General features: G+C 48.1%; 1 protein-coding gene across 1 annotated transcript in view; it reads left to right on the forward strand.

Annotated features, from left to right (window-relative positions):
* ITPR1 (inositol 1,4,5-trisphosphate receptor type 1) overlaps positions 1 to 26,760 on the forward strand; it is a 1,666,678-nt gene that overhangs the window by 1,046,667 nt on the left and 593,251 nt on the right. Inside the window, exons 38-40 of the mRNA XM_086939209.1 lie at positions 82 to 110; positions 20,892 to 20,931; positions 26,189 to 26,236. Coding sequence (XP_086795335.1) covers positions 82 to 110; positions 20,892 to 20,931; positions 26,189 to 26,236 — 117 coding nt within the window. The remainder of the gene's footprint in view (positions 1 to 81; positions 111 to 20,891; positions 20,932 to 26,188; positions 26,237 to 26,760) is intronic.

A 26,760-nucleotide genomic window follows, 5' to 3' on the forward strand; every position in this document is an offset into this window, starting at 1 on the left:
AAGGAAGTAGGACTGTGGTACCATCATCTTCTTGTGGCAGCGGATAGAAAAATGGAGCTTCCATACCTGGTCTGGGAGAAGTGCTTGCCGAGTGAAGATCTGGAAAATGTATGGCCAGTATCCTCATTGATTAAATCTGCTGAAGTCAGGAAGAATCACTTTTTTATACTCCACAGGATATACTGGTCGCCGGTTAAGCTCGCCAAACTAAGGGGTAATGGAGAGGCTAAGTGAACAAGATGTGGAGTCCCAAAAGCGGATGACGTTCACATTTTTGTGGCTTGCCCCATGATTCAAGAATTTTGGGGCAGTGTGGGTAAGACCCTGTCTGATGTGCTGGGCATGGAGGTTGAGGTAAGCCCCTCTAATTCTTTTTTTGATATTATATTGAAACCTGAAGGGGTGCTGGGGCTCCCGGGGCTTCAAAGTAAGTTGGGATTTTTTCTAGTTTTTTTGGCAAGAAGGGATATTTGTAAGCTATAGCGCCAAGCTTTGCCCCCAACCTGGAGAGCCTGGTGGAATGCGGTACGATACTTTAGGGATTTTGACCAAAAGGTCAATCAAAATAGGGATAGAGCAGACTTGGGTGTTTTGGAATCTGTTAGATTGTACTGTTGCTGTTTAAATTACTTTTGTACAATCCAATGATTATACCTCTTGGTCAGCTCACAATGTGTGGTGTGGCTGGGCTTCGCATAAATAGCATCAGCTGAGCCTCGACCCCTTAGATAAGAGCAACAATTGTGGTGCAGATGGAGAGGTGGTTTTATCTACGGAGGTCATATGAGTATTTTTTAGAAAATTAAAAAATATATATAGATATATATATTCACCAGGCATCAGACTGAATTCTGAAAATCTTGGGCAGTGTCCCTGTGTACGAGAAGGTGAAATCAAATGACTGCGAAGGCCTTGTCGGAGCTGGAAGCGACGTGTGCTGTGCCTATGTAGGTGTCACCATATCACAAGGATTTCAGTTCCTTTCTTTCGCACCATCAGCGTGGAGCCGGAAGAGCTACCCTAGTCACTTTTCAGGAACAGGACTCCAAGGCTTGTCCCCACTACCGCACTATGAATCGTAAATTGATTTGGGTGTGGACGATTAAGCTCCTGGCTGCTCGACAACAGGCGACTCCATCCTGCTCGAGTTGCTTTGAAGGTCCTGGGCCCATTCTCTGGAGTCGTTCGTGTCAGTCGTCGCAGTCGAAGTAGTCCTTGGGTAATTCCCACAAGCGCAAGAAGTCAAAGAGCTCTTAGACTTCACGCTGGTTCAAATAAACGGACAGGACGCGGGAATGCCACCACAATTTTAGGCATGCTCCCACACTTCACTTGCGAAGCCTGAGTCTGGGTTCACTCTATGCCTCCCTGAATTTGCCGGTGCAGCCACTGTTCAACTCCGTTCTGAGACCATGCACGTCCTGTTTGGGCAACTCGACTTCTCTGGGGAGCCTTTGCGCCCCACTGGTTTGTTAGATGCCCCCCTGGGTTACTGCTTGCAGGTTTGCTCTTGGCGTTAGTCGAGCCCTCAGTCTTCATCCCTGGATCCGGACTCCAGCCGCAAATCCACAACCTTCGTTGGGATTGGCTGTTGTAGTTCCTGACAGCACCAACCCCAGAGTAATCCTGGACTCTGATACAGAGCCAGGTCTGCATCGCTTGATGTCTGCCATTACTAGTATTTCCATTACTATTGCGATTATATAAAGTTGTGCGTTTATCTTTTATACAAAGTCTGTTAACCCTCCTTTGTCTTGTCAGATGTAATTTGAACTCCATTATCACTTAAATTAGTTGGAATACCCTCAACCAAAAATATCTGATCCCAAAAAATTCAGAAGATCCATATCCACTTTTTCAACAATCTTGATAACCGTTCACCTTGTTAATATATCAATTAACACCAAAACAAACTTGTACGACTCTCCAAATGGACCCATTATATCAATGTCAACAGAGTCCCACAGTGATGTTGGTTTCAAAAACACTCCCATAGTGGGGTTTAAGGTGATTAAAGACTTGGCTGCAGTTTTACAAACCTTAGAAATGTGCATGTCTTTCGATTTCCATATCCATACCTGGCCACCAAAATGAAGTTTTAAGTTTGCTTAGTTTTCACAATTCCAAAATGTCCTCATTGTACAGATTTCTGATCTCACCTCGCAAAAGTTTCAAATAAGCCACCAACGCAACTTTGCTTGGTCGTACCTTTAGAAGATATTCAATAACCTCTAATAATACATAATCTTTCTTATATTCAGGTTCCCATATTACCCCCTTAATACAAACCCTACCAGTATCCTGCACACAAGCAATCTGGGCATCATTCCAAAACTTAGCCTCACACACTTCTTATCTGCTTTAAGATTATAGATGGAAAATCAGCAATCACATTTTCTTTACTAGGTACAAATACAACTTGAAAAATGGACAAAGATCTAGAAGCATAAACAATTATATATTCACTTCCATCCATTTCTACTTGAAGTAAAACTGTACCCTAATCCTTTTCTGCTGGCATCAGTTGTGATCATACAATATGCAATAGGTTCAAAACTTTTAAGAGATGTTACATTCGCAAATGCACCCTTTCAACATTACGAAAATTCAAATCCTACTCATCCGTCCATTCAAATTTACACTTTGTTTCATCTATTTTCTAATGCGATATGTTTTTGCAACAACATTGGAAATATATTTCGAACAGAACTCTGCCATCCCTACAAATGATCTTGCTTCTTTACAAATAGGAGCTGGCAAATTCTGAATAGCATCCACCAAAGATGGTTTGGGTCGAATTCCATCGCAGTTGAATGTCGTAAATAAGTGGCACTGTTCTCCTCAAATTAGCACTTTGAAAATTCAATTGTCAAACCTTGTGACTCCAAAATGCTTAATACCGCTTCCAAACACTGATCATGATCGGATTTATTCTTCCCGAAAAACAAGTATGTAGTGTTGAGAAATGTTCACACTTCATTTTTCCAAAAGGTTGTTGCAGATAACAACTCAAATGGCATGTATTTAAAGTAAACGTATAGCAACCCTGCGGTGTAATAAATGCTGTGAATTCTTCTTTGTCCTCAGACCATGAAATTTCGTGATATGACGCTGATAGATTGATGATGGAGAACCACTTGGCACCTTTCAACAAAGATAACATTTCGTTAATTCTAGGCAATGGAAATTGATCAACAAATATTAGTGTTCAGGTGATGCAAATCAGCACATAAACTTAACTTTCCATTACTATGGCATGCCATCACTTGAGGTGACACGTAGCTGAACCTTCTGTAGGCTCCATTATGTTGGCTGCAATTACCTTTTCCAATTCCATTGCCACCTCTTCTCTTAACAAATAGGGACCTCCCTGACTTTGTGTATTGTGGGTATAGCTCCCTCTTGGAGTTTAATTTTATGTTTGAAATTTCGTAAATTGCCTATCTTTTCACCAAAAAAATAAGGACCTTATTGAACATAATTTCACCCACGTTTACTTTACCTCCCACAAGTAGTTGCTCTTTCTCATTCGGATCTAGAATGTGTACTTTATCACACCACCCTAAAACTGGCGGACCTCTTTGCTATGGTGTGTGTCGCCGGATTTAACAGATTTCTCGCGGGTATTACCACAAACATTCCCTGCACAAATGCGTGCAGCATCCTTATACCATGCAAAACCCCTATACAGCGTGTCTTTTACATTTTGAAACTGCCTCGAGTTGTAAAGTGGGCCACTTTTTTAGCCATCTCATTCACTACGAGGGGCAGGGATCACTTTATTTTGTTGCCGGGTCCTATTTTCTGTCCCGGTTCGACCCGGTTGATCCTTGTGCAGGTTTCCTCCTTATTTAGAACTGGCAGCCGCTTGGGTCGAGCCTTGTCCGACACTCTCCTCCTGCAGAAATCATGCACGTGTGCCTGTGTGTGTTTACCTCTCAGAATGTTTTAAAAGCCTACAGATCTGATACGCAAATGAGAACGCCACTTATAGGGTTCGAGGCAAGTTATTGGGCCTTTTTTTGGATGGGTGAGGGCTTGGTTTTCGAAACACTTCCTTAATGCAGTGACTGTTGTATCCAGAATTCTCGTATTCACCGAAGGTTACACCGGGTACGTGTCCCTAATTACCCGAGGCCTCACTTTCCCCCAAAGCAGCAATGATGGGGCTCGGATGTCACTTATTTTTTTTGTCAAGTGTTTATTAGCATTTTTAGTATTAAAAAAAAAACATGCGACAATCCTGCACAACTACCCGCGCAGGGGGCAGATGAGGAACCCAGACAATATATAGTTCATGACCTCTAGAGGAAACCTAGGACAATGCCAGTGGCGGCCATGGCGCAGAGGGAACCACGGGAACCACGGAGTGTGGCACGGGCCCACCTTCGATTAGTCAATCAGCAGCGTTTATGCATCATTAGAAACGTGGGTCGTCGCTGAGCAATGGTCTCAAGGGGCCTGGTCTGTCCTGCCCCTCACGTTAACAATAGAACCACAGCGGCAGAGTGACGGAACGTCATTGAAACATAACTAGAAAAATCCCCCCCCCCCGCGTAACCCCCAATCTACACCCCCCACCCCAGTGGTGGTAGCACTTCCTGTGGGTAGGATCCAGTCTGGATAGAGGATTAATTACAATTGGAACAAATGGAGAGGTCAAACATTGGGTGGGCACACCGCAGACGGTAGCCCGGAGGAAAGAAACTGAACCAGTGGGCCCCAGCGAAATTCAAAATTTTTAATATCATCTAAGATGTCAGCCATTCTTTCCACACTCAACAAGCGCCAGAGTCTCGCATGCCATAGGGAGATCGCAGGGGCCTCTTTCTGTTTCCAAGCCGCAGCCAGGGTTGTCTTGGCTGCCCCTATACAGAGCCACAGAATCTTCTTATCTGCTTTGGTGTGGAACTCAAGGGCCGGGGTCTATAAGGCCCAGCAGGATATGCGCCAACGAATCTGCTATCGGGTAGCCCAAAATCTCTTTGATGCGAGATATCTCATCCCAGTATGGACGGATAACAGGGCAGTCCCACCAAATGTGACGGAAGTCCCCCAGCAGGCCGCATCCCCTCCAGCACCCGTCAGTAGAACCATGGAAGATCCGCTGTAGCTTGGCTGGGTACATGTACCAGTCCATCATTGTTTTGAGATGGGCCTCCCGGAGTCCCACCGAGTGGTTGTGTTTTGCTATGTCAGACCACAGGTGAGACCAATCAGAGTCAGTGATATCTCAGCCCAGTAACCCGTCCCATAAGGACATGTAGCGAGGTCTAGGGGATATGGCAGTAGACAGGAGGAGACCATAGATAAAGGAAATGACTCCTCGCATCGCAGAGGTCTTTGACAAGAAGGTTTCAAATGGCGTGGGGGGCCTAGTAGCGAAGTCTCTCACCGTGGGGGGCAAAGCCCAGTGCAGGAGCTGGGTATGGTGGAATCGTTCAGTCCTCTGTACCCCATAGTCCCTCATACAATTACCAAAAGTAAGCGCGGCAGAGCCATGAAATAAGTGTGTAAGCGCTAGGCAGCTCCCCTCTCTCCAAGCATCGAAGGGGCCCTCGAGCGCCGCCGGTGTGAAAGCAGGGTTAAAATGTATAGGTGTAAAAGGGGAACGGAATGTTGTCCATCGATTATTCCCTGTGTCACTTATTTTTATACCATTGCATGGAAATGTACTGCCATTCTGCCCAGTGTGGGCACCGGGCTGGGATTACTTAGCCAGCCAATGAAATGTGTGACTCCTTAGGAATATACTGGGCGGATTCCCCCTAGGGCGCGTCTTTAAACCTACCAAGAACACCATTTTAAAATGTATTAGAACGCAGCTGTCCCGCTATGACCTGTCGGTGTCGAGATCTGTTGATTTATATACACTTTTTTTTTTTTGATTGAGCTTTTCGTCCTACTGCAGAGACCGTGCGCTCCTTAAAGTTGATAAAGAGGGGAGGGGGTCGCGCGACCACAGCAATTCACTACAGATAGATGGGCTTCCTGTTATACCCCGTCTCGACACATGGTGGTGCTCAAAGCCCACGCATTGTAAGATTATGTTCATGTGCCTGCTCAAGTCCTCTAAGTGGCTGCCAGCGCGCAGGATGCGGTTACATAACGTCGGGGATGTTTTCCCAGAATCTGGGCTCTCCCGCTCCCGTGACCTCACTTGTCTGCTTCAAGTGGACGTCTGGAGTAGACGGCCATCATGGGGCGGGGAGGGGGCGGAAGGACAGCTGGGCTTCCACGGAAACGCGTGACGCGCGACGCGCTTTCCTCACACCCCCTCCCCAGAGAGCTGCTGTTTGTAGGAGTTTTATTTTAGATCGAATACACTAGTACTTACGGGTATGGCATCGAGGCGCATTACGGAGGCTGTGGATCTATACATATATTTTCTTAGTATGGTATAGTGAATAATTCAGCATTTAATGGCAACCCTGCATAAAACCTCGTCTCTAATTTGTTACAGGCGGCTTGTGACGCACTTAGTCTGGATGAGGTAGCTGCTCATCCGTAATAACATTTTATAGCGTATTTCTGACGTCACAACGCCTTACCAGAGCCAGCTGCCCCGGAGAAAGGCAAAACGCAGCATCATCAACTAAAACCTCTGTTTTTCTTCCTCCTGCGGTTTTTCTAGGTGAACAGTGATATGCAGCATGGAGATATTTATGAAAACGTATATTTTTTCCTTTCTTTGAGTATTCATAGGAAAAATAGTTTCTCTGCTCATTCTGAGCTGCAGCTTTTTTAAATCCGACTTGTAAACTGATAAGTAAAATATCTTTTGTAACAAATATCTAACTGCTCAGTGGTGGGTTTAATTTTCCACTAGAGATTCTAATTTTACTCTTAAATTATACTCTTGTCCTATCTCCTTCTTATGAAATAACACCACGCTATGGATTTAAGTGGTGTTTGGGAGGGGTGATGTGACCCTATTTTTGAAGGATGAAGTACCGCCTTTTGCACATATTAGGATTCGTGCAGGTCCCCTTGGTTTTCCGTGACTTATAAAGGAGCTCTGCCTTCGGCCTTATTCCTTGATATGGCCATGGCCTTCATGTCTGAATTGCAAATACGGTATTCTAAATCTATTGCACTCAATGCATTACATAGCTGCATTGCCTTGTACTCTGTTATTACTGGCTGATTGGGTAGAGGGTGAGGAAGATGAGATTGGAAATTGTACAAATGGCGAGGGCGCTCCTTGGACTATCTCCAACTGTGCAAAAGATCACTGCATGCTATGTGCATCAGCAGCACCGAGCACAATATCACTGCATGCTATGTGCATCAGCAGCACCGAGCACAAGATCACTGCATGCTATGTGCATCAGCAGCACCGAGCACAAGATCACTGCATGCTATGTGCATCAGCAGCACCGAGCACATGATCACAGCATGCTATGTACATCAGCAGCACCGCGCACAAGATCACTGCATGCTATGTGCATCAGCAGCACCGAGCACATGATCACAGCATGCTATGTGCATCAGCAGCACCGAGCACATGATCACAGCATGCTATGTGCATCAGCAGCACCGCGCACAAGATCACTGCATGCTATGTGCATCAGCAACACCAAGCACAAGATCACTGCATGCTATGTGCATCAGCAGCACCGAGCACAAGATCACTGCATGCTATGTGCATCAGCAGCACCAAGCACAAGATCACTGCATGCTATGTGCATCAGCTGCACCGAGCACAAGATCACTGCATGCTATGTGCATCAGCAACAGAGTACAAGATGATCACTGTATGCTATGTGCATCAGCAGCACCGAGCACAAGATCACTGCATGCTATGTGCATCAGCAGCACCAAGCACAAGATCACTGCATGCTATGTGCATCAGCAGCACCAAGCACAAGATCACTGCATGCTATGTGCATCAGCAGCACCAAGCACAAGATCACTGCATGCTATGCGCATCAGCAGCACCGAGCACAAGATCACTGCATGCTATGCGCATCAGCAGCACCGAGCACAAGATCACTGCATGCTATGTGCATCAGCAGCACTGTGCACAAGATCACTGCATGCTATGCGCATCAGCAGCACTGTGCACAAGATCATTTCATGCTATGTGCATCAGCAGCATTGAGCACATGATCACTGCATGCGATGTGCATCAGCAGCACCGAGCACATGATCACTGCATGCGATGTGCATCAGCAGCACCGCGCACAAGATCACTGCATGCTATGTGCATCAGCAGCACCGAGCACATAACTGTATCCTATGTGCATCCGCAGCACCGAGCACAAGATCACTGCATGCTATGTGCATCAGCAGCACCGAGCACAAGATCACTGCATGCTATGTGCATCAGCAGCACCGAGTACAAGATCACTACATGCTGTGCATCAGTAGCACAAGCACAAGATCGCTGCATGCGATGTGCATCAGCAGCACGAGCACAAGATCACTGTATGCTATGTGGTGCATCAGCAGCACCAAGCACAAGATCACTGCATGCTATGTGCATCAGCAACACAGAGTACAAGATGATCACTATGCTATGTGCATCAGCAGCACCGAGTACAAGATCACTACATGCTGTGCATCAGCAGCACAAGCACAAGATCACTGCATGCTATGCGCATCGGCAGCACCGAGCGCAAGATCACTGCATGCTATGTGCATCAGCAGCACAGAGCACATAACTGTATCCTATGTGCATCAGCAGCACTGAGCACAAGATCACTGCTGTCAGCAGCACCGAGCACAAGATCACTGCATGCTATGTACATCAGCAGCTCAGAGCACAAGTTCACTGCATGCTATGTACATCAGCAGCTCATAGCACATAACTGTATCCTATGTGCATCAGCAGTACCGAACACAAGATCACTGCATGCTATGTGTATCAGCAGCATCGAGCACAAGATTACTATATGCCATGTGCATCAGCAGCACCGATCACAAGATCACTGTATGCTATGTGCATCAGCAGCACAGAGTACAAGATCACTGCATGCTATGTGCATCAGCAGCACCGAGCACATGATCACAGCATGCTATGTGCATCAGCAGCACCGAGCACATGATCACAGCATGCTATGTGCATCAGCAGCACCGCGCACAAGATCACTGCATGCTATGTGCATCAGCAACACCAAGCACAAGATCACTGCATGCTATGTGCATCAGCAGCACCGAGCACAAGATCACTGCATGCTATGTGCATCAGCAGCACCAAGCACAAGATCACTGCATGCTATGTGCATCAGCTGCACCGAGCACAAGATCACTGCATGCTATGTGCATCAGCAACAGAGTACAAGATGATCACTGTATGCTATGTGCATCAGCAGCACCGAGCACAAGATCACTGCATGCTATGTGCATCAGCAGCACCAAGCACAAGATCACTGCATGCTATGTGCATCAGCAGCACCAAGCACAAGATCACTGCATGCTATGTGCATCAGCAGCACCAAGCACAAGATCACTGCATGCTATGCGCATCAGCAGCACCGAGCACAAGATCACTGCATGCTATGCGCATCAGCAGCACCGAGCACAAGATCACTGCATGCTATGCGCATCAGCAGCACCGAGCACAAGATCACTGCATGCTATGCGCATCAGCAGCACCGAGCACAAGATCACTGCATGCTATGTGCATCAGCAGCACTGTGCACAAGATCACTGCATGCTATGCGCATCAGCAGCACTGTGCACAAGATCATTGCATGCTATGTGCATCAGCAGCACTGAGCACATGATCACTGCATGCGATGTGCATCAGCAGCACCGCGCACAAGATCACTGCATGCATGTGCATCAGCAGCACCGGGCACATAACTGTATCCTATGTGCATCCGCAGCACCGAGCACAAGATCACTGCATGCTATGTGCATCAGCAGCATGAGCACACCATCATTGCTGTCAGCAGCGCAGAGTATATGATCACTGCATGCTGTGCATCAGCAGCAACGAGTACAAGATCACAGTATGCGGTCAGCAGCACCGTGCACAAGATCACTGCTGTCAGCAGCACAGAGTACAAGATCACTGCTGTCAGCAGCACCGATCACAAGATCACTGTATGCTATGTGTATCAGCAGCACCAAATACAAGATCACTGCATGCTATGTGCATCAGCAGCACCGAATACAAGGTCACTGCATGCTGTGCATCAGCAGCACCGAGTACAAGATCACTGCATGCGATGTGCATCAGCAGCAGAGAGTACAAAATCACTGCATGCAATCGGCATCAGCAGCACCGAGCACAAGATCACTGCATGCTATGTGCATCAGCAGCACCGAGTACAAGATCACTGCATGCTATGTGCATCAGCAGCTCAGCGCACATAACTGTATCCTATGCGCATCAGCAGCACCGAGCGCAAGATCACTGCATGCTATGTGCATCAGCAGCACAGAGCACATAACTGTATCCTATGTGCATCAGCAGCACTGAGCACAAGATCACTGCTGTCAGCAGCACCGAGCACAAGATCACTGCATGCTATGTACATCAGCAGCTCAGAGCACAAGTTCACTGCATGCTATGTACATCAGCAGCTCATAGCGCATAACTGTATCCTATGTGCATCAGCAGTACCGAACACAAGATCACTGCATGCTATGTGTATCAGCAGCATCGAGCACAAGATTACTATATGCCATGTGCATCAGCAGCACCGATCACAAGATCACTGTATGCTATGTGCATCAGCAGCACAGAGTACAAGATCACTGCATGCTATGTGCATCAGCAGCACCGATTACAAGATCACTGCATGCTGTGCATCAGCAGCACGGAGTACAAGATCACTGCATGCAATGTGCATCAGCAGCAGAGAGTACAAGGTCACTGCATGCAATCGGCATCAGCAGCACCGAGTACAAGATCACTGCATGCTATGTGCATCAGCAGCACCGAGTACAAGATCACTGCATGCTGTGCATCAGCAGCACCGAGTACAAGATCACTGCATGCGATGTGCATCAGCAGTAGTGAGTACAAGATCACTGCATGCGATGTGCATCAGCATCACCGAGCACAAGATCACTGCATGCTATGTGCATCAGCAGCATGAGCACACCATCATTGCTGTCAGCAGCGCAGAGTACATGATCACTGCATGCTGTGCATCAGCAGCACCGAGTACAAGATCACAGTATGCGGTCAGCAGCACCGTGCACAAGATCACTGCTGTCAGCAGCACAGAGTACAAGATCACTGCTGTCAGCAGCACCGATCACAAGATCACTGTATGCTATGTGTATCAGCAGCACCGAATACAAGATCACTGCATGCTATGTGCATCAGCAGCACCGAATACAAGATCACTGCATGCTGTGCATCAGCAGCACCGAGTACAAGATCACTGCATGCGATGTGCATCAGCAGCACCGAGTACAAGATCACTGCATGCGATGTGCATCAGCAGCAGAGAGTACAAGATCACTGCATGCAATCGGCATCAGCAGCACCGAGCACAAGATCACTGCATGCTATGTGCATCAGCAGCACCGAGTACAATATCACTGCATGCTATGTGCATCAGCAGCTCAGCGCACATAACTGTATCCTATGCGCATCAGCAGCACCGAGAGCAAGATCACTGCATGCTATGTGCATCAGCAGCACAGAGCACATAACTGTATCCTATGTGCATCAGCAGCACCGAGCACAAGATCACTGCATGCTATGTACATCAGCAGCTCAGAGCACAAGTTCACTGCATGCTATGTACATCAGCAGCTCATAGCACATAACTGTATCCTATGTGCATCAGCAGTACCGAACACAAGATCACTGCATACTATGTGCATCAGCAGCACAGAGCACAAGATCACTGCATGCTATGTACATCAGCAGCACAGAGCACAAGATCACTGCATGCTTTGTGCATCAGCAGCACAAGATCACTGCATGCTATGTGCATCAGCAGCACAAGATCACTGCATGCTATGCGCATCAGCAGCACAAGATCACTGCATGCTATGTGCATCAGCAGCACTGCACAGATCATTGCATGCTTTTTGCATCCGTAGCACCGTGCACAAGATCACTGCATGCTATGTGCATCAGCAGCACCGTGCACAAGATCACAGTATGCGGTCACCAGCACTGTGCACAAGATCACTGCTGTCAGCAGCACCGATCACAAGATCACTGTATGCTATGTGTATCAGCAGCACAGAGTACAAGATCACTGCATGCTGTGCATCAGCAGCACCGAGTACAAGATCACTGCATGCGATGTGCATCAGCAGCAGAGAGTACAAGATCACTGCATGCTATGTGCATCAGCAGCTCAGCGCACATAACTGTATCCTATGTGCATCAGCAGCACCGAGCGCAAGATCACTGCATGCTATGTGCATCAGCAGCACAGAGCACAAAACTGTATCCTATGTGCATCAGCAGCACTGAGCACAAGATCACTGCTGTCAGCAGCACCGATCACAAGATCACTGTATGCTATGTGTATCAGCAGCACCGAGTACAAGATCACTGCATGCTATGCATCAGCAGCACCGAGTACAAGATCACTGCATGCGATGTGCATCAGCAGCAGAGAGTACAAGATCACTGCATGCTATGTGCATCAGCAGCTCGGCGCACATAACTGTATCCTATGTGCATCAGCAGCACCGAGCGCAAGATCACTGTATCCTATGTGCATCAGCAGCACAGAGCACAAAACTGTATCCTATGTGCATCAGCAGCACTGAGCACAAGATCACTGCTGTCAGCAGCACCGAGCACAAGATCACTGTATGCTATGTGTATCGGCAGCACCAAGCACAAGATCACTGCATGCTATGTGTATCAGCAGCACTGTGCACAAGATCACTGCATGCTATGTGCATCAGCAGCACTGCGCACAAGATCACTGCTGTCAGCAGCACAGAGTAAAAGATCACTGCATGCTATGTGCATCAGCAGCACAGAGCACAAGATCACTGTATGCTATGTGCATCAGCAGCACCGAGTACAAGATCACTGCATGCAATCGGCATCAGCAGCACCGAGCACAAGATCACTGCATGCTATGTTCATCAGCAGCACAGAGTACAAGATCACTGCATGCTATGTGCATCAGCAGCTCAGCGCACATAACTGTATCCTATGTGCATCAGCAGCACCGAGCGCAAGATCACTGCATGCTATGTGCATCAGCAGCACAGAGCCCATAACTGTATCCTATGTGCATCAGCAGCACTGAGCACGAGATCACTGCTGTTAGCAGCACAGAGAAAAAGCTCACTGCATGCTATGTGCATCAGCAGCACAGAGCACAAGATCACTGTATGCTATGTGCATCAGCAGCACCGAGTGCAAGATCACTGCATGAGATGTGCATCAGCAGCAGAGAGTACAAGATCACTGCATGCAATCGGCATCAGCAGCACCGAGCACAAGATCACTGCATGCTATGTGCATCAGCAGCACCGAGTACAAGATCACTGCATGCTATGTGCATCAGCAGCTCAGCGCACATAACTGTATCCTATGTGCATCAGCAGCACCGAGCACAAGATCACTGCATGCTATGTGCATCAGCAACACAGAGTACAAGATGATCACTATGCTATGTGCATCAGCAGCACCGAGTACAAGATCACTACATGCTGTGCATCAGTAGCACAAGCACAAGATCACTGCATGCTATGCGCATCAGCAGCACTGTGCACAAGATCACTGCATGCTATGCGCATCAGCAGCACTGTGCACAAGATCACTGCATGCTATGCGCATCAGCAGCACCGACCACAAGATCATTGCATGCTATGCGCATCAGCAGCACCGTGCACAAGATCACTGCATGCTATGTGCATCAGCAGCACCGAGCACATGATCACAGCATGCTATGTGCATCAGCAGCACAGAGTATAATATCACTGCATGCGATGTGCATCAGCAGCACTGCGCACAAGATCACTGCATGCTATGTGCATCAGCAGCACCAAGCACATAACTGTATTCGATGTACATCAGCAGCACCGAGCACAAGATCACTGCATGCTATGCGCATCAGCAGCACCGAGCACAAGATCACTGCATGCTATGCGCATCAGCAGCACCGTGCACAAGATCACTGCATGCTATGCGCATCAGCAGCACCGTGCACAAGATCACTGCATGATATGCGCATCAGCAGCATTGTGCACAAGATCATTGCATGATATGCGCATCAGCAGCACCGTGCACAAGATCACTGCATGCTATGTGCATCAGCAGCACCGAGCACATGATCACTGCATGCTATGTGCATCAGCAGCTCCGAGCACAAAATCACCATGCATCGCCAGCACGAGCACAAGATCGCTGCATGCGATGTGCATCAGCAGCACGAGCACAAGATCACTGTATGCTATGTGGTGCATCAGCAGCACCGAGCACAAGATCACTGCATGCTATGTGCATCAGCAGCACCGAGTACAAGATCACTACATGCTGTGCATCAGCAGCACAAGCACAAGATCGCTGCATGCGATGTGCATCAGCAGCACGAGCACAAGATCACTGTATGCTATGTGGTGCATCAGCAGCACCGAGCACAAGATCACTGCATGCTATGTGCATCAGCAGCACCGAGTACAAGATCACTACATGCTGTGCATCAGCAGCACAAGATCGCTGCATGCGATGTGCATCAGCAGCACGAGCACAAGATCACTGTATGCTATGTGGTGCATCAGCAGCACCGAGCACAAGATCACTGCATGCTATGTGCATCAGCAGCACCGAGTACAAGATCACTACATGCTGTGCATCAGCAGCACAAGCACAAGATCGCTGCATGCGATGTGCATCAGCAGCACGAGCACAAGATCACTGTATGCTATGTGGTGCATCAGCAGCACCGAGCACAAGATCACTGCATGCTATGTGCATCAGCAGCACCGAGTACAAGATCACTACATGCTGTGCATCAGCAGCACAAGCACAAGATCGCTGCATGCGATGTGCATCAGCAGCACCGAGCACAAGATCACTGCATGCTATGTGCATCAGCAGCACCGAGTACAAGATCACTGCATGCTATGTGCATCAGCAGCTCAGCGCACATAACTGTATCCTATGTGCATCAGCAGCACCGAGCACAAGATCACTGCATGCTATGTGCATCAGCAACACAGAGTACAAGATGATCACTATGCTATGTGCATCAGCAGCACCGAGTACAAGATCACTACATGCTGTGCATCAGCAGCACAAGCACAAGATCACTGCATGCTATGCGCATCAGCAGCACTGTGCACAAGATCACTGCATGCTATGCGCATCAGCAGCACCGACCACAAGATCATTGCATGCAATGCGCATCAGCAGCACCGTGCACAAGATCACTGCATGCTATGTGCATCAGCAGCACCGTGCACAAGATCACTGCATGCTATGTGCATCAGCAGCACCAAGCACATAACTGTATTCGATGTACATCAGCAGCATCGAGCACAAGATCACTGCATGCTATGCGCATCAGCAGCACCGAGCACAAGATCACTGCATGCTATGCGCATCAGCAGCACTGTGCAGAAGATCACTGCATGCTATGTGCATCAGCAGCACCGACCACAAGATCATTGCATGCTATGCGCATCAGCAGCACCGTGCACAAGATCACTGCATGATATGCGCATCAGCAGCACTGTGCACAAGATCACTGCATGATATGCGCATCAGCAGCACCGTGCACAAGATCACTGCATGCTATGTGCATCAGCAGCACCGAGCACATGATCACTGCATGCTATGTGCATCAGCAGCTCCGAGCACAAAATCACCATGCATCGGCAGCACGAGCACAAGATCGCTGCATGCGATGTGCATCAGCAGCACGAGCACAAGATCACTGTATGCTATGTGGTGACTCAGCAGCACCGAGCACAAGATCACTGCATGCTATGTGCATCAGCAGCACCGAGTACAAGATCACTACATGCTGTGCATCAGCAGCACAAGCACAAGATCGCTGCATGCGATGTGCATCAGCAGCACGAGCACAAGATCACTGTATGCTATGTGGTGCATCAGCAGCACCGAGCACAAGATCACTGCATGCTATGTGCATCAGCAGCACCGAGTACAAGATCACTACATGCTGTGCATCAGCAGCACAAGCACAAGATCGCTGCATGCGATGTGCATCAGCAGCACGAGCACAAGATCACTGTATGCTATGTGGTGCATCAGCAGCACCGAGCACAAGATCACTGCATGCTATGTGCATCAGCAGCACAGAGTACAAGATCACTACATGCTGTGCATCAGCAGCACAAGCACAAGATCGCTGCATGCGATGTGCATCAGCAGCACGAGCACAAGATCACTGTATGTATGCTATGTGGTGCATCAGCAGCACCGAGCACAAGATCACTGCATGCTATGTGCATCAGCAGCACCGAGTACAAGATCACTACATGCTGTGCATCAGCAGCACAAGCACAAGATCGCTGCATGGGATGTGCATCAGCAGCACGAGCACAAGATCACTGTATGCTATGTGCATCAGCAGCACTGCACACGATCATTGCATGCTTTTTGCATCCGTAGCACCGTGCACAAGATCACTGCATGCTATGTACATCAGCAGCACGAGCACACGATCACTAGTGTCAGCAGCACAGAGTACAAGATCACTGCATGCTATGTGCATCAGCAGCACCGAGTACAAGATCACTACATGCTGTGCATCAGCAGCACAAGCACAAGATCGCTGCATGCGATGTGCATCAGCAGCACGAGATCACTGTATGTATGCTATGTGGTGCATCAGCAGCACCGAGCACAAGATCACTGCATGCTATGTGCATCAGCAGCACCGAGTACAAGATCACTACATGCTGTGCATCAGCAGCACAAGCACAAGATCGCTGCATGGGATGTGCATCAGCAGCACGAGCACAAGATCACTGTATGCTATGTGCATCAGCAGCACTGCACACGATCATTGCATGCTTTTTGCATCCGTAGCACCGTGCACAAGATCACTGCATGCTATGTACATCAGCAGCACGAGCACACGATCACTAGTGTCAGCAGCACAGAGTACAAGATCACTGCATGCTGTGTGCATCAGCAGCACCGTGCACAAGATCACAGTATGCGGTCAGCACCGTGCACAAGATCACAGTATGCGGTCAGCAGCACCGTGCACAAGATCACTGCTGTCAGCAGCACAGAGTACAAGATCACAGTATGGTATGTCAACAGCACCGAGCACATAACTGTATTCTATGTGCATCAGCAGCACCGAGCACAAGATCACTATGCCATGTGCATCAGCAGCACCGCGCTCAAGATCACTGCATGCTATGTGCATCAGCAGCACAGAGCACAAGATCACTGCATGCTATGTGCATCAGCAGCACCGAGCACAAGATCACTGTATGCTGACAGTAGCACAGAGTGCAAGATCGCTGCATTCTCCCTGCGCCCCAACATTTAGTGACGAATGTCTGAATGAACCATAGACACCTAGCATAAGATCACTTCATACCCTACATGTGCATTAATAGCCCAGAGCGTATAAATGTATATGGTATTTGTGGTATCGGATCGGATCACTGTGTAAGCCCATGCTATATGTGCAGTTTCGATAAATCGCATAGTATCACGGGAGCGCGTGCTGTATGTGCCCCACCTACACTTATTGTCGGTGCACTAACATGATATTATTTCTCAGGCTGCATGTGCAGGAAGCACACGGTGCACTCTTCGGGCCTCGTGTGTGGAGCCTCTATATCCCTGACCCCCTGACCTCGAGGTGGGGCCCGGATCCCCACGGAGGCAGCAGCAGTCCCAGGGGGGCTGCCGCTGTGACTCAGCCGACAGCGCCTGGAAGGTGCAGCCCACGCTCCCTCTCGGGGTTACATGGAGGTGAAGCAGGGACTAGGTTGCGTCCGCCGCTGGGAGGGGTGTTTGTGATCTGGGAGTCACTCTGAGCCCTGCGGCTCTGCTGGACCCCGGTGCCGTCGTGTGCCCACCTCACGCTGCGCATACACGTGCGTTACCCAGGTACCCGCCTGGGGCGCCTCCCCTCTGCCCTATTAATCCGCCCGCAGACAGGTAGGACGGCGCGCCACGTCAGCCTGCAGTCTCGGGTCTGTCACGAGATGGGAAAACCAGTGGGGGCTCCTCCCTCCGCTTTGTCTTTGGCGCACTTGGTGGAGTGAGTCCAATATCTTTTTAGCCTCTGATATGTGTGCCTGGTTTTCTTTGAGTGTCGGATTTCCTTGACCTCGTGGCTGCCGCCTGTAGTCACCCATAGCTCTCGGTTGCTCTGAGGACGGTGTTGAAGGGGGGGCAAAGGTCAAGATTGTTCCACAACTTATCGGACGTATACTTTGTTTTCCTCCACATCTGCTGCATCTTCCAGCGTAGCTTCTCGTGGGTGACGGGACAGGTAGTTTGCTGGGTTGTTAGCCCCGAGGCGGGATTCCACCCAACAGTCCGTCTTGAGCTGTGGCATCCGTTTTGGATGCAAGGTGGTGGCTTGGAAGAGGTGCCCTGTTACAGCTCAACAAGCGGTTTGTTGCCGTGCTTACCACAGTGTGGTGCCGATAGACCGATACGTAGAAATGCCTGCATGCCCAGTAGATAGTAATGGCCTCCTTTTCTTTTTCATCCTGCTATTTTTTGGAGAAGGGGATGTCCGGGATCGACTAACATATGCCCCTGGGGGCCACTTCCCGCAGGCCCGCTAATGGCTGAGGAAGGCCCCTAAACCCTTCGGGCCAGCATCCACTGGTGCGTTGCTGGCTGAAAGGCCGGCATTATCAGCTGATAGTAAATCCTTTGTCGTCGGAAAAGCTCTGGCTTGGTCTTTGCCCAATGTCCATTGGGTCTTGGCCTACGTGAGGTCTCTAATGGCTGCTTGAGGTTGGTCATGTCTGGTATGACAGGACCAGTTTCACCCTAGTTAGGGCTCATCAGCCAGGCACAGCTTGGTTCCAGCAGCAGAGTGAGCACGGGGCTCACATCTGTGCAGACCTGTCCCACTTATGGTGAGACACCAAAGTATACGGAAAAGTGATGGATGGATGGATGGAAAGCTTGAATTAATCTCAGCCACTGGTAATTTTGTCAAGGCCCATCGCAGTCCATTATTTTGCACACCATGTCACTACTCAGGGTAATCAGTCTATCAGTGCTTTGCACACCATGCCACCTCATTTTGAACCCAGACCTATGCAAATCAGTCTTGACCCAGCTCCATTGGGAACAGTTCTGTACAAACTGCCAGTGTGCATTGTCTTCTAAACTCATGGTTTATTTTAAACAATGAATTGTTTTGACTTTGTCTTCTAACCAGAAGGAAGAATCATCCTGCAGTTGACATGTAACGGTGCAGGTGTAGGCTAGATCTCAGTGTGACTCCAGACTGCGCGTCCACGGCTCCAGCTGAACCCTTCCCTTTAAACCCATTTCTAGTGCCCATTCCTTCACATGGACCAGTCCCATTTGCTACTATTGCATTGGCAATGTGTTAATCTCCTGCTGTTCAGGCCTTACTTTTAAGCGCTCACGACTCCTGTAAAATATCAGTGTATGCGCTGTCTCCATCTCTGCTACAAATTGCCACTGTACTCCCAGCTGTTTTGTACTTGTGAATAAACTGCATCCTCTCTGGGGTTTACGTGCTTAGATCGCTAACTTCTGAGTTTGTTTTACATTAGGAGGAAGTTTTTATTACAGTATGGCTTCTCCAAGTGACTTGCTGGAGTCTGGTAAGTGAGGGTATCTTTGCGAAAGTTTAGAGAAATTAAGTAAACCCTGGATTTGGACTTAGTGGAATCTGGTACCATGCCAATAAAGTGCGAGTGATCTTTGAGTGGTTTGAACATGTACATTCTAATCTATCGATTCAAATCCTCCGGTGTGATCAGTAAAATGTAGATAGTTGTCTTGCTCCGGTTAGCCTCAGTTGAAAGCTCACATCTGGACTGTTGTGGCTGTGACCTGAAGGTTGCCAAGTTAGTCCAGGATACAGACTAGAGTGGCTCCAGTGCTTAGTCTACCCTGGCATACATTGCTTCCATCATCAAATCATCAAACCATACTAGTGTTCTTGTGCTTATCATGGGGGGGGGGGGGAGGAGGGGCGGGGCGGAGAGGAGAGGAGAGGAGAGGAGAGGAGAGGAGGGGGCGGGGGCGGTGCGGGATGCGGTGTCCGAGAATACTTCTTTCCACCTAAAAAAATTTTGGGAAGAATTTGGCTAGTATTGAGAACGCACCTTATAAGTAATCTAATTGATAGGTTTTGTTCTGCTTAGGACCTCCACTAATATTTGTTCAACCATCTATAGATGTATTAATGTTATTGATCAGAAGGTAGGACAACCTACATATGTTATTGTTCATCAATCCAACAACGTTCCTGTCTGGCGCCATATTTGAGATCACAATGATCGACCAAGACCATACCAACAGTGGAATGTGCACCACATACAGAAGTGCATCTAAACGAGATGCCCAGTTGGTTTGTGTGTTTTGAGAGACTGGTGTCAGGGCTCTGATGACACAAAGTTGGGAAGTATCTTTAAAAGAAAAGCTGTAGCATTTTTGCTATTCTGATCCTCTCGAGATCGAGGTTGCCTTTTTTAAGCATCCTACCTATACCGTGTCTGCACTGGCAGATTCTATTACTTGTTTGCATTTCTCAGTACAGGTAAGCACAACTAAATGCTCTGTCAGTTGTGGTGCCTGAGATTGAAACTAGTGTGAGGGAGAGGTGTCACACCATTATTACCATGATCCCGAAAATTGCAGAATTGATGTTGCTGATGTTTCTTACCTTTCTTTATCTAACACTTGATGTTGTGGCCCTCTGATTGTGATGATTGGTTTAATAGTTTTGGATTTCATCTAACTTATACATTTCTTTCATTTTGCTTCTGAACAAGCCGCCTCCTACTCCGGGGCCTCAGCCCCCAGAAGTGGAAGTCTCTGCTGAGGTGTGTCCTCATGCATACTTGTTGGTAACACAAGTATGGGTGTTTTCTATTGTTTTTAAGCTTCTAGTTTTGTGTCTGGACCCTGCATGATTGTGGCTGCCCTGCATGTAGGGGGGTACATTTCTTTTCCACATTTCAGGTTGTTGGAAACAAGGTAGTCAGAAGCTTGCATCATATTGGAAAGTGCTGTCCTCATGGGGGGTCCTTTCTTCCCTACTGTTGGTGCTCTCAACTTTCATGCTTATGTGTTTGTTGTTTGACAGCCTCTACAATATGTCCCCTTACAGCACACTGACAAACTGTTGTCTGCGACCCAGTGGGGGTCCAAGATTACTTTTCACCAACCCTGCAGTTGTTTTGGCTGTAGGGCCTCCGATTTACATCTTACCCGTCTAATAATGCCGACTAGGAGAACTCCAGTAATCTTCCCTCTCCCATCTTTGTATCGCCACATATGTACCAGCATCATTTCCCTGTATTGTTACAAGATCGGTCGCAGCCTCTCTTTCTGCAGGTTACTCCACCACCACAGTTTGTTGGTACTGTCGAACCAGGGTGACATTTGCTCAGTTACTCATCACTTCTATCGAACTCACTGTGTGTAGTCTGCGAAGCCTTCTGATCTCCTAGGGCTGGGTTGTGTCCTGCACATCTCCACTGCGGTCATACAGTAAACGAATGAACTACAGTGCACTGTTTTATTGAAGGATGTTGCTCTTTGGAGCTTACTGTCCCCAGTGACAGGACCACGTTTTTGAGGCCTCTTGTTGGCTGGCGCTCCAATGTAGTGCTAACCTAAGGCAGTTGCCTAGTATCGCTGGCCCTACTTTTGGGCGAAATTAATAGGTTTGCATGAATCCTGAAAGCTGGCCTTGGAAGTAAGTTTTCCCTGGCACTGTGGGACATGGTACTCTGGATCTTGCTGCTGACCCCGAACCTCCCAATTCACTTTGTCTTTAAGATGTACTTAACTCATCCCAATAACCCTGGAGCTGCAACATTGCAGTGTGCTTGTTATTCAAAGAAAAATGGCAACCTGCCCTCTGCAGCCCGAGGTCCTTTGTGGTGAGGATACTGTGCCTAGCAGCATGCCAAGGGCTGCAGGTTTGGATCCTTGGAGGAGGTGGTCCCTGTGCCCAGCAGGAATGTCATGCTTTTTCCAGTTCGTTCAGATCACTTTCACGCACGAACCAAAGTAGGGCTCGATTTCAGATTGGTGCTCTGGAACTTTGAAAGTACGTTGTTAGAACCGGCTGTCTCTAGTTGGCAGAGGTATACACTTCTGACAAATAGGGACACTCCTTTTCTAGTCAGGGCAAGGGGATCACACCCTTCGATAACCCCTGCTCACCCCCTTGGTAGCTTGGCAGAGCAGAACAGGCTTATCTCAGAGGCTGTGTGTTAAGCAATTATGACCACATACAGTAATAAAGTGAATACACTACAAATGGACACGACACCGTAGTATTATAAAAATAAGTATCTTTATATAAGACTTAGCACAAGACCAAATAACGGCAAAACTGTACACAATCGGAATAAATACGTTCGGGAAGGAAAAAGGATAGTTCAAAGGTAGTTTCTTCTTTAGCACAAGAGTCTTTTATATCAAGCAAATTTTCTTCTTGGAAACACAGTTCTTAGCAACAGGGTAACTCACACGGGAGCTACACAACGCTGCGCCGGGCCGGGAGTCACATGGACCCCCAACAACACAGTACCTTAGGAAATTGAAGCACACGATCAGCGGCGTCGAGCAATCCGGCGTCGCGTCTTCGGTGTCGATCAGGCCACAGCAGGCATTGTCGATGATGCAGTTGCACAGAGTGAGCAGCGCTCACGGCGTCGAAGGGCACACGGTTGATGCGATCAGCAGCGGGGCAGACACGAGGTCCTCTGGAGTTAGAGCCGTACTCCTACTCACTGGCGTTGCTGCTGGCGTCGGTCGGGCCCAGCGTCCGATCGTCGTGATTGCTGGTCCTTTCAGAGGTGCTGGATTCACACTTCCAGCGGATAGCACTTTTTAGCAGGTGAAGTCCTTTAGCCCTGTGACTTCGGCAGGAGACTGGCACTCTTCCAGTCCTTGGAGATTTTCTTAGCAAGCGTGAGAGTACACACACAGTTCCTCTCTCCTGGTTCCTTGGCAAAAATAAAGAAGCACCGCAGGATTCCCCCAACAACAGCACACTGGCAGAAGGGGTAGGCAGTCCTTTAGATCAGCAGGCTTCTTATCCTTGGTTACAGGGTTCCTTGTCAGAAGTGATCTGATTTCCTAGTTCAGGGGTCCTTCTCTTATACCCCTTTTCGTCTTTGATCCCTTTGTCTAGGCCGGGGGTTTCCCAACACCCTGGGTCTGCGGTGGGTGGAGCTAGGCAGTAGCACCTGGCCTATTCATTGAGCCGGGCCGGGTCCTCAGACGCCCCGCAGGAGGTGGAGCCAGCATTGATACTGGCAGGAGCAGAGCTATCGCCCTCCTGGCAGGAGGTGGGGCTAGGATCGTCCATGGCAGGCACAGAGCCATCAGTCGCTTGGCAGGAGGTGGAGCCAGCATTGTATCAGGCAAGGCAGGCTATCAACAACTACTCTCCCCCTACTCTCAACGTAAATGTCCCACTCATCCCACACTGACTCATCCAGACCTCTTGGAGCCACCCAGCTCCTGTCACACACACGTCAGACCAGCAGAGACCAGATATGGTTAGACAAGAAAATAGACACTTTCTAAAAGTACTACTTTCGAACCCAGAGTCCAAAAATCATCCACACCAACGGATGCGTAATTAAACCCCGAGTTCAGGGATACCAAACTCGACATTGCACCGTACTCTCCGAGCCAGCTAGGATCATAACATTAATAATCCCGGCGGCCCATTCTATCCAACGGAGAGCAGGCTACCTCGCAATAGTGAAGTCCTAAGATGGCGGTACTTCACTATCAGGACATGCCAACTTGGTCAGGCTTGTCCTACCTTACACTTACAATGCACCCTGCCCATGGGCCTACCATAGGGGTGACTAACATGAAGTTAAGGGAAGGTTGGAGGGGCTGGCAAGTAGGTATACCTGCGCAGCCGACGTGACAGTGCAAGACTGCACGTGGGTCTCGCAATGACCGACCCGTAGACATTCTTTTACAAGGCCGCTCCTGTGGGTGGCACAACACGTGCTGCAAGCCCACGAGCGGCATTTGTATTTACAAGCCCCGGCACTCCTGGTGCACTAGACTAGGGACTGACAGTAAACCAAATAAGCCAAACATGGATACAATAGATACATCATATTAACAGAGGGAGCACTTGCGCTATGGCACTGATCAGCAGTGACACGGCGCCCAAAGCATATACCAGCAAAACATCGTAAAACAGTAGAGGCAAACAGAAAAATGGAGGAGAGACTCAAGCCAATGATGTCAGGTCTAACATACGTTAACACGTGTTCTAAAACTGCAAAGACACTTATAGTTGTGTTCTTTTAAACAATACACAAGTGGCAAATGAGCTGTGACTGGATCTACTTTCTAAATATTAAAAAAGGATGGCCATTCACGAAGGTAGTTTGTCCCAGTTTTTCAACATGCAGACAACAATAGAAAGTAGGGACTTATCCTATAGGCAAAGGGTGCACTTTTTTCTTAAAAGAATTTTGTTGGCAATTAGTCGGTCTTCCACGACTGACTGGCTACTACTGAATTGTCCAGTGTAGGCCCAGAAGGGCTGGATCATGCCATAGTTTCAAGCAAACCTCCGACTTTATAAATTATTTCCGTTTAATTTCATTGTTTGTAAATTTGCCTTATGTGGATTTTCAGAAAATCTACAATGGATCTGGTCATTCACAAACTACTTTATCACCCTTGGACCACCAGATCTGGCACATGCCACACCTTGCTTTTGGGTACTTGGTTTGCAATTTAAAAATAAATACCGTTTCTTAATTTACAGTTGTACGACAGATGACTGGCCCTGTTCGTTGAGATGCAAGGGCGGAAATGCCATAATTATTCAATAACTAGTGATTTTTTTAAATAAAACAAAAACATGGTTTTAAGTTAATCTCCTAATTCGGATAGAGTGCCATTTTGAGCAGTCAGTCTACCCATTGCCTGCTTGAGACTGGGCTTGTCTGCAGGGTCTCAGATTTTGATCTAAGTGGTTGTGTGCCCCTTTGTTCATGACATTTTGCCATATGCCAATGTTAGTGCTGTTCCATTGGAAATTTACACTCGGACCTGTCCAAACCAGAATTTGGCAGATTGCAGATATAAAGTCTTGATGCTCTCTTTCTTCACTAATCAAATTTTTAAATGTTGACATTCGGTTGCAGTAATGCTCGGGATTGTTGAAACATTTTCGATATTCCCTTATTGTCTGAGCTCCCAGGTGACAAGTTAAGGCTGGAATCCCACTCAGAACCACACATAAACCACCAATGGTGAGTGGTAGTCTATCCCATTACTGGACCCAGATCCCAACTATTGGGTGGTATACATCAAAATACTGCACCTCTAACCCATTTATTGGGTTCTGTTCCTTGTGTAACCAAATGGCAAAGTTCTTTTCACCCACGGCTGCCTCTAGCCCTCGAGTCCTTAGTGGTGGTGTGCCCATCACTTCTCCTCCACAGATCACAACTGAAGGCGCATTAATCCCCTCAATCTTTGTATTAACACGTCTGTTCTTTTTTTTTTTTCCTCTCCAATCATTTGTATAATTGTGATGCACCTGTAGATGTGGTGCCCACCAGCCACTTACACTAGGCAAATGCAAGTATCTTGCTCCATAAGAAGGAGCTTTGTTTATACCCTGTGGTGTGGTTATAAAATGGATGCCAGAACATCATCAGTGCTCAAGACGGTGCTGGGTCATGGCTACTACTCGTGACTTATGCATACGAGCTGCAGGACATCTGCCGTCCACCCCCAGTGTTAGTGTCCTCTCTGGGTGCTGCAGCTGTCTCGTTGCCATGGAATATGTTCAGCTAATAAATGAGCATGACTTGCGATGGTCTGCTCCCTTGGTGAATGTGTTCATTGTTGGGACGGGGATCCCCCCGCCCTCCCACGCACGCATTGATGTGCATGCTCGAGTCATAGGATGTCTTGTCCTCGGTTTGGCTCTCTGTTTTTGGACTCTGGTCAGTCTCTCTAGTCCAGTGTTCTCGATGCATGCTGCTCCTTCCTCGTGTCTTGTCACGTTTATATTCCTGTGGCCTGCGAACCTCGGTCTCACAGTAAAAAGACTTTCTACATATCCGACAGGAGCTTGATCCTAACCTCTCCTTGAAACAAATGGAGGATGAAAAGAGGGTATGTATTTGGATTCTTTGTTCCCATTTTTGCATCGAGCATCCCAGAACATTGCACACCTTCCTCATCACCAGGATGGTGACCATTAATCACCCATGTGCCCATCATACTCCTCATCTCAGACTGAAGCATGCATCACTGGTTGACCTCCCGTGTATTTCACACTCCAGCTTCACCCCAACTCATTCTTGGCTTGCCCTTGGTGGCTGCATGAACAGTGAGACGCAGGTAAACTCCTGTGATCTTCAGTAGGATATGTCATCTGTGTTTTTCTTACCATAATTTCTGCCACCATATTTCACTCCTTCCATTCCTTGTTAAAGAAAGAAACTTGTTGGTGGTTGTTCTCCTGATAGTCTTTTTACAGTTGAAATTCCTTCTTCAGTACCCACCCAGCAGGTAACTCTTCACACTGACTCCACCAGTACTTCAACTATTTAGGCTGAGTCATACTGTCAAATTATGCGAAACACTAGGTAATGCATTGAAGTACACGGAGTTCAATATCAACACTAAAGTAATCC

The sequence above is a fragment of the Lissotriton vulgaris genome, chromosome 9 (genome assembly GCF_964263255.1).
Source record: "Lissotriton vulgaris chromosome 9, aLisVul1.2, whole genome shotgun sequence".
Lineage (NCBI taxonomy): Eukaryota > Metazoa > Chordata > Amphibia > Caudata > Salamandridae > Lissotriton > Lissotriton vulgaris.